The sequence below is a fragment of the Tyto alba genome, unplaced genomic scaffold, assembly GCF_018691265.1.
Source record: "Tyto alba isolate M040663 unplaced genomic scaffold, T.alba_DEE_v4.0 Super-Scaffold_48, whole genome shotgun sequence".
NCBI classification, from domain to species: Eukaryota; Metazoa; Chordata; class Aves; order Strigiformes; family Tytonidae; genus Tyto; species Tyto alba.
In genome coordinates, this window is record NW_024881324.1 from 1,827,165 (window position 1) to 1,841,716 (window position 14,552).

Genomic DNA, 14,552 nt, shown 5'->3' on the forward strand with positions numbered 1-14,552 from the left:
GTGGCTTTTGCTTTTCTGAGTAATCTTTGATTTAATGATGCAGGTAACCATATTACACGTACATAGAGCCGCTCACAATAGTAACTGCAAAATATTTTTATGTACAATGACACTTTTGTTGGTGTCGTATGTGAGAAGTAGTTTGCAATACTTAGTCTGCAGACATAAATTTTGATGACGTAGGAAATTTAAGCAATTTTAGTAATTCCAGTTCTTTGATTTGACATTAGTTAGAACTGCAAAAAGTTGCCTTTATTTTTTTTTTTTCTGCACTAGTAATACTCTTTTACAGCAAGATAGGTTCATAGGCAGTCATAATCTTTAGCACAGCTATTCTTAGAGTGATTATCCTGATCTGAAGCATTTTAATCATGAGGCAAAAAAATGTTTGAGCACTTCAGACTGCTATTGCAGATGACTCTGTCTTTTGCAATGAGCACATGTAAATGCATGTGCAGTAGAATAAACTTTGTAAATTTATTTCTAAGGTTGTTCCTGTTTAAGGTATTATTTTCGCCCTGCATTTGCATGCTTTCCTGGTTTATATCTGTAGTATCTAAATACAGTGATTTGTGTTGCTTGGACAGGCATTTGGATTGCTAAGAATAGAGAGAGAAAACAATTGATTGGGCTACAATGTCAATAACAATACCCAGTGACAGTGATAAAATGGTCCTGTTGTTGTGATCAATGACGTACCCTACTAATTAAAAATAGGGTTCTGGTGAACACAGATGATGTTTCCTCAGTGTATTTAGGTATTTCTGGTACCTGTTTGTTAAATACAGAGACTCACTCATCTTGTCATGGGTTGAAAAATACCTTCTATTAGGATGTGTGTAGCGCTTTGTAAGGTAAGCAAAGGGGACTAAGGAAGGGTGCCTTTTTTCATGAAGGCTTCATTATGCAGATCTTCTGAATTTCCTTCATCTGTATATGGCTCTGGTAAGAAAGTGTGAGCTAGGAGAGAAGGCAGATAGCATTCAGAATATTTGCTTTATGGAAGTGTGTGGTGAAACCTGTAGTTTTAGTATCTGTGATTTAAGCAATTTCTGATGAGCTACGGCTGAAAGGGAGCTGCCTTGGTAATAAGTGCGCTGTCTGCTTTTAGCCTTTATCTCAACAAATGTGTGTTTTTCCCTTAGTTCTGCATGGCAGAAAATGCCAGCTTTTTTTTTTAGTATTATTAGTTTTAAATTGTAGTAGTCGATCAAAAATGCTGCCTTGTGTTTTTCCAGGATATCCCTCTGCATCATTTGTAAAAGGCTGGGGGCAACTTGATTTATTTGCTCTTATTGCAGTAAATATTATTAATCTCATTGACACACAGTAATACTTGCCTGCATACAGTAGAAATACTTTTTTTCTTCTGTCTATTTTGTTGTCCAGTGGAATAAACATGCACTGTAGTGATTTTCGAAAGATCCTGTTATGAAGGACACAAAAGCAAAGTTAACAGGTGAAACTGGATATAAATGTTCACCTCTGCAAATCTTCAGCTTCCTTAAAAGCTGTCCAAATGTTTGTTGTTTTTTTTTTTGTTGTTGTTGTTATAACTGTTGGAATACTGTGGTTAATGTAATCTTCCTTGTACAGATCTGACACACTTGTCCTTGATAATGTATATAAATTTGCAATAGGATTATTTTTTTTTTTAGGCCAGGACTTGGATTCAGAGACTTCCCAAGTAATACTGATTAGGGGTACACTTGCATTAGAGGCACAACTAAAGCTCAATAGACACAAGTAGTGGTAAGCTCTAATCAATTCTATAAACTTCTGAAATAGCTTTTCTGCATTTTGGAGGAAGAGGTCAAAGGAAATTCTTTACATTTTATGCACTTAACACAGAAGATTTTTCTACTTCTGTTGTAAACTGGGAACAATATGATTGCTTAGTAGTTTAACTGAGTTTACTGCGGCGTAAAGCCTAGAGATGTTTGAAATAAGAGGGGAAAAAATAATTTCCGATCTTTAAAAATGCAGAAGAATATTTGAAAAAAAATTAAGTATTTGTAATTTGATGTTTCTCAGGTAGCACCTAGCAAAGCAATCTGTTTTATGGAAACACCAGATGTTTGAATAAGAGGAGCAGTTATGTGAAAATACGTTCTATACTTACAAGCATGGTTATGGATAAGCGTACATTTCTGAATAAAATTTTTCCTGATGATGCACGGAGTTTCCTGGGATTTTTTATTTTGCCACTGGACAGGATCTGAACAGTTACGTCAGTGATACAGGTAGCCTACAGCAGTTGCTGTTTCTGTAGTTTGTCCTTTAAGAAACAATTCTTGCTCTTTATATAAATATGCCTGTCCCTTTCTTCATTATTTTTCCTACTGCATCTCTACAATTTGGGTCAGTGTCTGCCTAGGTTAGCTCTTGGAGGGATTACTGGAGGTAGAGTGGGATATGGCTGAGAGAGATGGTGCTGCTGCTTCTTCCCTCAGACGTTCCTCTGCCCGTGACCAGAAGCAGAGGGAGTCCTGTGGCTGGCAGCAGCCACCGGGCTGAGCCACCAGTGCTGGGTAGGAAGGGACATGGCCACAGTGGCAAGTGGTGGCAGCTCCACTGCCAACAGCTGGTCTTTCTCAGCTTTCCTGCTCAGATGCTCAGCTGGAAGTTTTTCCCTCTGCTGCTTCTCTTCTGCATCCCACAGCCATCTCCTATGACCAGTTCCTGTGGAGGCTCGTGGCCACACGTTCCTTTTCCCTCCTTTGCTAGGTTTGAAAAATACTGCTTTAAGCCATCGGCTTTGCTTTTCCTTCTGGTGAATTATGGTATACAGCACAGGTAATAGGCAACATGGAAATGGTATTTATGCAGTGTCTGACACCATGCTTCTATCCTGCCCGGGCCTTTTAAACAGGCAGCTAGAAAAATCTGTTGTAGATGCTGCTTCTGCATTTGTCAAGTGAGTAAAACCAGAAAACCATGAAGTTGTGATTGCCCTGCCCCTTGCACCTTCCTGTTGCACCCCTGAACATTGCTTTTAGAACAATGGAAAGCTGGCAGAAAATACAGAAATAATTATGAGTCTAAGTAGGTTGCCAGATTTAGTTTTACGTTAATTAAAATAGTCTTGGTTACCAGTTATCGCACCCATGCAACTCTGCAGCTGTATCTACTCTGGCAAACAGCCATCAGAGTGGAATGATGTAGGTACAGGTGACTTGGGGCATCATTTTCACAGCAGATGTTTATATCAAAATTCCATTTAAAAGTATTTATTCTACATGGTTTCCTTTCACTTAAATCTGTTAAATGATATTGCTAATAATAGTCAAATTTTCTTGAAAGTTGTTTAATATTAATGTTCCATTTTCCTTAGGAAACCATATTTTTTGTCAAGATAGTTGTCTTCATACCTGATTTAGTAGCACTCATGCTGAGAGTTTTGATGTCTTCACTCTGGCTTCCTTATTGTTGCTTTCAGTGCTTCCCTATTTTAATACAAGTTTCTAAGATCATACTTAATTGATTTGTCACTCAAGGAAAATCAGCACTTCTAGCAATTAAGTGCAGAAAAATACTAGGTAACAAAGACATAAAGATTTTTCTCCTCATTCTAGTTATGAAAAATCCATTATTCATTATCTTATTGTTTTAAAATACTGAAGTACAATTTTCCAACACAATAGCAAAATTGCTTTTGAAACAGAATAAATTGCTTGCCAGTTCAGAGTCTGTATTTTGAAGTCAGGATTACTAAACATGATGGTGCTTATGCTCATTATCTTCACTGCTTGGTGAAGTTCCATATTTAAAAGGGCAAACGTAGATACTGATTATGGGAAAAAAAAATATTTGTTTATAATGGCAAAAAAAACCTTAAAGAAATTCTGATTGGGACATCAGCATACTCTGCAAATATTACCACATTTACAAAAGTAGATTTAAATGTAATGCATGCCTGTGTTTTTCAGCCAGGTCTCTCTCATAATTCTCTCACATTAGTGTGTTCCTTCACGAGAGACTTTAACCATGATTGCTGCGTTACCTTTGTGTCTAAAGGATATTACTTTCCAAATCAGACACTTGTTAACTTTATACAGAAGTAAAAGGGATCTATTGCTTTGTAATATCTTGCTGTATACTCCAGTACAGCTAGCAGATTATGATTTCACTGGATGGTGTTACAAATACTTTATTAATTGTTTGGACTTCTAGAATCAAAAGACAATGCAACGGAAAGCTCTATTTTAAAACTATGATAATGTAATTTGCAAATTTATACAGGAGAGATTATAAAAGCATTGAATCTAAATCTGTTTAAATACAGGCTTTTCTTACTGGAAGTCTTAGCATAAAGTAATATCTTAAATTTTTTCTAAGCAGTGGTTTTATTGTCTAGTGTTAAAATTAGTCTAGTCTGAAAGTAATGTATATATTGTAGTATAATATACGTGTTAAACTGTAACAACTGCTCTGCTTTGTGAACAGAATTTTTTGTATAGTGTCTTTTCTTAATGACCATTGCCAGATTGCCATATTAAACTAAACATCAGATGCAGTTTTTTTCAAGCAACGTTGTGAAGATTAAGTTTTTCATGTTTGCTTTAAACTTTTAAGTGCGTACTGGTGGTAATAATTCTGAAAGCATTTTCCATGCCGTATTTTCACATAACTCACTCTCTGGGAACTCTTAAACTAAAAAACTGCATAAATTTGTTGAAACTTGAGTTTTCTGCAGCGTGGTTGTGCTTTTGCATCATTTGAAACAGATGAAGTCTTTTTCTTCACAAGGTCTAACATGCTAAAGGTTCTGATACTCAGTTGACTTGCAGCCAGGGGGATGGGGGGTGTGTGTTTATTATTATTCCTGGTTATGCATTATTTTCTAATCTGGTCTGAACAGGTTGTTAACATCTCTTAATGATATCTCATACAAAGTGATTCAAAGGAGGTGCAGAAATCAGGGCATCACCTGACAACCAAAAGAGCAAGTGTCTAGCTCATAACTGGTTAACCAGTAGTGAGTTTGAGTTTTCTTTTTGTTTCCTCCTTGCTTATTTAGATCTTCCTTCTTGACTGTGTTGATACAATTTAATTCCATAGCAAGTGTAAAGCATGTGGTGTATACCTTTTCAATAGAAACATAATGCTACATTACAGTCCCTCCCTTCCCTTCTTCCTTTCCTGGCATCCAAAAAGGTTAATAACTTCTTTACTATATTCCTGTATTCAACAGGCCACCACACAGAACATCTAGAGGAGGAAATGGTTTCAGATTTTTATATTAAATATACAGAAAGTGGAGAAAATGCAAATCCAGTGATGGTGTTTTTTCATGCTTAGTCCTATTTGTAATGTTACAGTCTTCTTAAAGTACTGGGTTTGTCTATCCAGATTTTCGGACTGACAGCACAGGGTGCTGTTCTGTGTCAGCAGAACTCCCCCCTGCTCAAGCAGGGCCACCTAGAGCTGGTTGCCCAGGGTCATGTCCAGACAGCTTTTAAACATCTCAAAGGATGGAGATACCACAACCTCCCTAGACAGCCCTTGCCAGTCATCCTCATGGTAAAAAAGTGTTTCCTGATGTTCAGAGGGAACCTACTGTGTTTGAGTTTGTGCCGATGGCATCTCATCCTGCCAGTGGGCACCACTGAAGAGAGCCTGGCTCAGCCTTCTTTGCAACCTCCCTTCACGTATTTATAGATGTTAATAAGATCCTGCCCATGCCTTGTCTTATCCAGGCTGAAAAGTCCTAGCTCTCTCACCCTTTCCTCACAGGGAGAGATGCTCCAGCCCCTTAATCAGCTTCATGGTCCTTCAATGGAGTCCTTCCAGTATGCCCCTATCTCTCTTGTACTGAGAAGCCCAGAACTGGACACAAGAGTCTAGTGTGTGGCCTCACCACTGCTGAGCAGAGTGGAAGGAGGACCTCCCTTGACCTACCGGCAACACGGTGCCTAACACAGCCCAGAATACCAGTATCTTTCTTTGCTGGAAAGGCACATCACTGGCTTATGTTCAACCTGGTGTCCACCAAGACCTCCAGGTTCTTTTCTGCCAACCTCCTATCCAGCTGGGTGGCCCTGAGCATCTACTGGTGTGTGAGGCTGTTCCTCATCAGGTGCAGGACGTGGCCCTTCTTGCTGAACTTCCTGAGGTTCCTGTCAATGCAGTTTTCCAGCCTGTCAGGTTTGTGCTGGCTGGCAGCACGCTCATCAGCCACTCCTTCCAGTTCTGTGTCGTGAGCAAACTTGCTGAGGGAACACTCTGCCCCATCATCCAGATAACAAACGAAGATGTTAAACTGGACTGGACCCAGTATGGACCCCTGGGGTACACTGATAGTTACTGTCCTCCAACCAGACTGTGTCACTGAAGACGACCCTCTGGGCCCAGCCATTCACCCAGTTTTCAGTCCACCTCACTGTCTGCTCATCCAGCCCCTGCATCAACAGCTTGTCTGAGGATTTTATGGGACACAGTATCAAAGTCCTTACTGAAGTCCAAGTAGACACTATGTACTAATCTCCCTGCATCTACCAGGCTGGTTACTTCACTGTAGAAGTTCATCAAGTTGGTCAAGTGTGAATTCCCACTTGGTGAAGACATGCCAACTACTCCTGATGATTTTCTTGTCCTTCATGTGCCTGGAAATGGTTTCCTGGATAAGCTGATCCATCCCCTTCCCAGGGATCATGGTGAGACTGACAGGCTTGTAGTTCCCTGGCTCCTCATTCTTGCCTTTCTTGAAGATAGGAGTGGCATTTGCTTTCCTCTAGTCTTCAGTTAGTGTTCTCCCAGTTGCCCTGATTGATCAAAGACTGTTTAAAGTGTCCTTGCAGTGACGTCTGCCAGCTCCCTCATCACTCACGGGTGCATTCCCTCAGGGCCCATAGGCTTATACATACCCAGTTTGCTTAAGTGTTCCCTGACCTTATCCTTATTTTCCTTGCCCCAGTCTTTCCCCCTGCTCTCTGAGATCTAGGACTCCTGGAAGCTAGTCTTGCTAGTAAAAACTGGGGCAAAGAAGGCATTCGATACCTCAGCCTTTTCCATGTCTGGTGTAACCAGGTCTCCTATCTCATGCAGCAATGAGCCCACATTTTTCCTAGTCTTCCTTTTGTCAGCTGTGTATTTACAGACTTACTGTCTTTGACATCCCTGGTCAGATTCAGTTTCATTTGGGCTATAGCTTTCCTAGCTTTGTCCCTGGATGTTTGGCCAATGTTTTTGTGTTCCTCCCAGGTTACCCATGCTTACTTCTACCTTCTGTGCGTTCCCTTTTTGTGTTTGAGTTTGGACAGGAGCTCCTTGTTCATCCAGTCAGGCCTCCTGGCATTTTTGCCCAACTTCCCATTAATTGGGATGGAAATTTCTTGAGCTTGGAGGAGCTAATCCTTGAACACTAACCAGCTTTTTTGGGCCCCTCTTCCATCCATGGCCCTATCCCATGGGATTCTTCCAAGCAGTTCTTGAAAAGGCCAAACCTCTTCTCCTGAGTTGCGAGCTTGCTTTTTACCCTCCTCTCTGGACAAAGATCCCTCAGGATCCTGAACTCCACTATCTTATGGTCACTACAGCCAAGGCTGTGTTTGAGCCTCACATCCCCAGAAGCCCCTCTGCTTGGTGAGTATGAGGTCCAGCAGAGCATCTCTCCTCGTTGGCTCCTCACATTACTTGGAGGAGGAAGTTGTTGTCAAAGCACTACAGCACCCTCCAGGATTGCTTATGTCCTTTTGTGTTGTCCCTTCAGCACATGTCAGGGTGGTGGAAGTTCCCCGTGAAGACTAGGGTTTGTGAACACGAAGCTGCTCCTGTCTGTAAAGGACCTTATCTCCTTGTTCTTCTGTTTAATTCCTCTTAACATTTTCTTCCAATTAATATCCTTATTAATCTAATTACTGTGAAAGAAAACCTGAGTAATAGTGCCGTTTCTTTCAGTCTTCCCAATGGTCTAAAAATATGGACTAAGGTACTCAATTTACATGCACTTTGAGGAATTTTCTTATCGAATATTCCAGTGTTTTATCTTGGCCTAAAAAACATTCCAGAAATGTAAACTTGAAGTGGAGAATAGTTTCTGCAGAGGAGAGGACCATTTTTGGCTTAGTGGTCCTACAGGTGGATCTGTTTTGATTTGCTGAATGTTTTTGTGTAGAATTATGAATAGTAACTGTAACGCTTTAGTAATTAAAACTAAGATACTGATGAGTTGTGTAGAAAGTGTGACTGAACTAGAGGCCTGTGCACATAGGGGTAGACATCAGGAAAACAAGTTGAAGCAGCTCAGTGGAAATCTAAAGTCTGTACTCCCATGAAAACTCAGACGTTTGCATCTGCTATAAACTTTGCCAAGTAAATTCCGTTCAGCAAAATCTTACAAAGAATCCTTTGAAAAGTATGAAGTTGCAGCTTTGTGTGCACATATTATATAAAAAACAAGAATTTGCCTAGAATGATTTATACTATGATTGACAATGATTGATTGCAAGCCTTTTTGCTGTATTGACACATTTTTAACTCAAATGAGAATTTCTTGTGTTAGCACAAATACGGGAGATGTGCAGATGAAAACATTTCTAATACAATTCCGTATGGCAAAAATGAACTTAAGAGATTTCCAGTAATAAAACTTGACGTATTGGCTATTTATTTAGTGTTTTTATTTCATTTTGCCAGGTACCAAGTGGAAGATGAGTCCTCTCATTTGGATGAAATGCCACTAATGATGTCAGAAGAAGGCTTTGAAAATGATGAGAGTGATTACCATACTCTGCCAAGAGCCAGAATTTCTCAGAGAAGAAGAGGCTTAGAATGGTTTATCTGTGGTGGCTGGAAGTTCCTTTGCATTAGGTTTGTTGCATACCAGTACCTTTTATTAAAGTCTTAAACTATGTCAATAGTAACTTTGTATTGTGTGATATGTGCAGAGTAGGGAAACACAATAATTTGCTTTTCATGCACCTTTTGATTGCTTTGTCTGCCTTCTCCCTATTAGGATGTTACCAGCCTTTAATAAAAAAAGTTCTGAAGAGCAGCAGCTGTGTGCTTCTCCTGTCTGCTTTGCTGTCTTACAAGAGAGGCTTTTAAAGATGAATCAAGTACTAAACTTGTTCTAGTCTGAGGTCCATAATATGGAGTGTAAGCCTGGCCCTCACCTCTATTCAAAACCACATCAGGGTATAGGGGTTAAATTACTTTTGAGGGCATTAGTGTCTTGACAACATATAAATTTTATTCCTGAAAAGAAAAAACAAATTCATTAACTAATGATTAGTTAACACTTTCAACTTTAAAGGTTAAAGAATACATGTAACTGGTGGCCCTGGAGTCAATTACAGCTGGAATTAGTTCTTGTAATTTGTTTCTTATTTAGAAACTTTCTGTGCTAAACTCTGCTGTATGCAGTTACCTTGGAATAGTAACTTTCTAATTAACTGCTAGCAAATTTCTGAATACAGAAATTGCTATTAGGATGATTAAGAATCATGGGGATTTTTTATCTTGAGTGATAAAAATCTGAGGCACAGCATTTGTATATGTAAATGATTTTTGGAACTAACATTTCTGTTACAGAACTACCATTGTAGTTTTTAAAAAACATTTGTAAGTATTTAAGAAGGCTGTTAATCTTTTAGACATATCTTAAAATTGAGGTACCTTTCAAACAGTATACGCTAGCTGAGTTCATCTCTTCAAGTATTAGTTAGTATCAGTTAGTGTGATTACTATTCCTGTGAGTTCCGTGAAAACAGGTAGACCAGTAAAGACTGTACCCTGTGGTTTCCCAGACAGAGAATCTACAGTCTTTGGATAGAGGCAGGCAATTGCAAGATGAGTTTCTGTAGAAACTAACAAACATTACAAACAAGTGTAATTAATGCTGAGGATCGCAAAATTTCACGTTCTTGCTTTTTAAAATTGGTAGGTACATCTCAGCGTTAAGTGTTTAAGTGGAGCTCAAGCCTCTAGAAACTTCAAACTTCTTTGTATTTATTAGTGAAAATACTTGATCCATATTTATGATGGATTTTTGAGAATGAAAAGAGCAAGGAAATTGAATTATGGATTCATTATTTTGCTACATCTTACACATATGTAGGTGTGTAAAAGAAAATCCCTCATTAAGAAAGAAGCCTTGGAGGATGACTTCTGCTCTCTTGATTTCCTCAACTGAATTTGGAAACAATGAAGAGTCCATTCAGTCTTGTATTTATACATAGAGGCATTTTAATCACGTTAGTGTTTTCTATAACAGAACATTATAGCTGGTAATTCTCATTTTTCATGGAAAAAATAAAAACTCTTTCTACAAAAAAAAAAAAAGGAAAAGACCACCAGATCCAGTAGGATATTAGCAGGCAGAGGATACTCCCACAAGAAAGGTGCAGATATCTGCTTAGATCAGATGGTGAAAATTACCTGGAAGGTGAATCCCATGGTGTCATATCTAGTGGTCCAGTCAGGCTGGAGAAAAACCTCAGCTTAGGTGAGCACCTCTGAGTATGTAAATATCCATCGTGGTGATAGGGAGGCTTCTTCTGGGCTGAGAGCACCACTGAGGCTTTGTTATTGGTAAGTCAGAGACATGCAGTCAGTATTAAGTTATTCTTTTTGATGGTTTCTCATTATAATAAAACTTCATGAATTTTTGCTGGGGCCCACAGAGTACTAGAGTTTTTGAAATGCCTATTTGCAGTTCATAAAGTTGCCTAGGATCATGCAAAAGTTCATACAGGAAACCTGGAGGCTACTGTATTGTCATACATGGTGTTATTACTTACACTGTATAGTAGAATGAGTTTTTATGTGGTGTAAAGTATCAGTCTGGGATAGAACTAGGTGTCAGTGCCTCCACACTTGAAATGGAGAGGAACGTGTGAGAGAACAATTTTAATGTGTGCTAATGGTGGATTACACACATTATACAAACAACTAAAACTTATTTCCAGAAGGCAAACTGCATTATTTTAATTGTAATGTGAGATTAAATACAGCATAGCAGTCCAAAATGTGTTCAGTTGAACAGAATGTAAAACCTTACCCTGTTTTTATGGAAATCAGTGCTTCATACATGAGATTTCAACCTCACCCAATCTCAACTTCCACATCCAGAACTTTCTTTTGTGCTTTACACTAAACTAAATTCTTCAAAGCTATGACAGAAAGATGAGCACAATAAAAGACTAGGCATTTGTCTGGAACTGAGCTCAGGGGGCCCCTGATTTCTTACGGGTTCTCTTCCAGTCTTGTGTTTGTGTTCAAAATCACTTTACTTGTTGCAAACAAACAAAACCCCCCATACCCACTAGGGTTTTTCTCTGTCTTGCATTGTTAGGATTAATCTCATTTTTGTGAGAGAAGGTTTTCCATCTCTTACTTTGCAGCTTTAGAATTTTATATTCTATAGATTTTTGTTGCTACATCACAAAGTGTTACTATTTAGTTGAAAAAGTTTCACCCTTTTGACAGGAGCAAATATGGAAGGTTTGACAAAGTTCACTGTACATTAAAATTGAATTTGTAAAAATCCTTTATTCAGTTTTTAACTGTTCAGGCAATTGACTGGATCAGAAATGAGTGGCATGGACTTTATTTGCAAATCTGCAGCTCTTTAAACAGTTTTTACATTTTCAAGGAAAAAAAATCATAATTAAATCAAATGTTGTCTTTGATTTTGAACAAACTGAAAACTTAATTCAACCAATGTAACTTTTAACTTCAGAAACTGCTTATTTCTTGCTTTCATAGCACAGTTAAAAGAAAACTTTGTGATATAGCAGCTGTTTTGTGGCTGTAATCATTTCCCCTTTAACTTACAAATTCTCTTCAAGCTTGTGAAATTATAATGCACATAGATCAATACTCTGGAGTTCTTTGGGCTGGATTGATTTCTTTCTCATGAGATTTACATTCCACTTGTTATCAAAAAACACTTTGTCCCTATGAAAATGGTACCATTGAATGGCATTTCCATATGAAGTGAAGGGGATATCAAATGCTCGGATTAATTTGGGCTCTAAGATGGCCTGTACGCTTTCAATTAATCTGCAATGCATTTGTTATGCAGAAGCATGGGAAAATGCTGATCTTTTAAGAATGACATGACCACTGTGTTGCTTTTGGCCTGATTACTGAAGCTACCTGTTGAGTACAATAATTACAGTATGTTTTCTTTGCAGAACTAGTTTCTGCTACTTAAAACCTAATAAGGAAAATCTGACCCTTGCAGACAATATAGAGCTTTTATATTATCTTTCCATTCAGATGAAAATGCTGTTTTGTGAAAGATACCGGCAGTTAAGCTTGTAGGATAAAAGTAATGAAAAGAGAAAATAAAAAAAGCCTTTATTATTGGAGCTGCAGAGTCAGTTGAGACTTTTACTTTAGCTTTTGACTTGGAGAGATACGCTCTATTTATGAAAAAGCTAAGGGTTCTTATTTAACAATTACTCCAGGTTTTTTTTTGTTGTTTTGTTTTTAATATGGCATCAGTTACTAATATGAAGACTGTGGTTATTGTTCCTTCAAATAATAAAAAAGTACCTTAGGAAGCAGGTTGGTAAAAAGTCATTGAATAGATATACCTTAAAGTTCTTGTATCAATTAGTTTGTTTCTTCATATACACAATCTATTGTATTGATATAAGCAACACGGCTTATAGCTAGCTTAAGAAAAAGCTTTCTGTGCATGTGTTGAATTTTCTAGGCAAGGGCATTTGAAATACATGCTTAAATCAATAAACAAGAATGTGATTTTTAATCGCTGAATCCATACCATAAAGTGTGATTTTACACTAAAGATTGCAGGAAAATCTAAAGTGTGTCTCGAACATGCTACATCTTACGTTACGTTTTTTAGGATATTTGGAGCTTGGAGAATGCTGTTCTGATTTAACTCCTGGTGTTTATTTCACACAAATTTAGTGGGTACAAAAAGCGCATGAAAAGGTCCATATCCTTGCACAAACATTGTTTCTGTATTGGGGAATGTTAATTTGAGGACAGATAAAGTGTGTGTTGGGTGTGGATAATTTTGAGTTTCAAAAATATCAGGTAGACCTCTTTGTTCTTAAAAATGTGAATTAATGTAAATTGATTAGGATTTCTGATGTCCACCTCTTCCTCTTCCTGTGAAATAACAGTGATTACTGCTGAGACTGGAAATGGCAGAATCTGATTTTTATTTTTAAGGTAGTAAAAGTCATCTGAACCATTATGTTACTGATTTGGGCATAACCTGTAATATTTCCATCATCCAAGATTTTCTTGCGTCTGCAAACTTGAGTGTTGTTAGCTCCGTGTCAGTCAAATTCTTTTTATCAAAGGTATCACAGTTGTTTCCCACTCAGACATTGTTCTTGTGTCTGTACTTTTTGGCAGTTGCTAAACTAATGGTCATTATGGCATCTCTTCAAGCTTCTCTGTCAATCCGTAATGGAAAAAGTAGTTTCAAGAAGGGGAAACTCCATGGCGAGGAAGGAAGTATAATTCAGATACTTTAGTCAAATGCTTAATTTTAGCAATAGAAAAGTCCTCAGTGTCTGAGGAAATTATTCTACAGAAGAGATTGTGCCTAGTCAAATGTTCAGTCTGTTTACAGTCTAAATTCAAAAACTGGTTTAAGCAATATGAAATTTCAGAGGCTGTCAGGAAACTTCTGTCTATGGGTTTGTAGACGGAAGCTGTCATGCTGCTCACTTTTTCCCCTGAAAAAATTACTTTCCTTGGAACATTTTTGCTACAGATCTGTTGATACTTCTTACTATACAGCTAAGCTGTCTCTTCTGTTTGTATTGTCCTCTCCACCCCCCTGCCCTGGAAACAAAGATATCTAAAGCTTTAATTACATGAGCAGTTTTTATCAAGTGTAAATCCAAGCTGGCACCAAGTGGAATTGTTCCACCTTCTTCTGAAAGCATGTAGCCTGCATTGTTTCAAATATTTTCACAGGTTTATAGGGTTTTAAATATCGGGGTCGATCTAACTGAAAATAGTCCCTCTTTTTGTTCTGTGTTAGTTTACAGTTGGATCCATTGGTAGGTCCCAATTTCCTATGCAGTTGCATGAGTAGTTGTGTCAGCACAAGGGAAGGGGCAAGAACCCACACCTTTGTTATGGGAGGAGGGTGGCACTAGCCATTTCAGCAGCAGCACGATACATTCACAGCCATTAAACTGATTGTGGAACCATGACGTCCAGAGACTGCTGTTCATTTTGCTTTAAAGATAAATTTAAGTAATGATCAAGGTAACTTGGTTTTCCTGACTTGTATGTTACTAAGTAACAGGGCTGAATTTTGAATGTTGAACTAACACTGCTACGATTTGTATGATAGAGTAATTCTTTGTCACTATTTAAAAGTGATGGGGAAAAGTTGCTGAATTAGCTTATATTCGTAACAAAAATAAAATGTATGTGTATATAGCATCAAACCAAATTGATGTCCATCCCCTAGTGAAAGCTGCAGGGAGGAAATCTTAAAAATTCATCATTTAAAATGGAAGTATTTTAAATGTCCGCTTGTGAGTATTGGTGTAGTGGCATTTCCGTAAGAAAGTGAATATTCCTTTGAATGATTTTACTATTGCATC

At 38.1% G+C, this 14,552-nt stretch overlaps 1 protein-coding gene across 3 annotated transcripts in view; it reads left to right on the top strand.

Moving 5' to 3' along the window:
- Window positions 1-14,552, top strand: part of ATP9B (ATPase phospholipid transporting 9B (putative)) — a 166,512-nt gene that overhangs the window by 6,678 nt on the left and 145,282 nt on the right. For all 3 annotated transcript variants that reach the window (XM_032998843.2, XM_032998844.2, XM_032998845.2), the window contains exon 2: window positions 8,638-8,811. In XM_032998843.2, coding sequence (XP_032854734.2) covers window positions 8,638-8,811 — 174 coding nt within the window. The remainder of the gene's footprint in view (window positions 1-8,637; window positions 8,812-14,552) is intronic.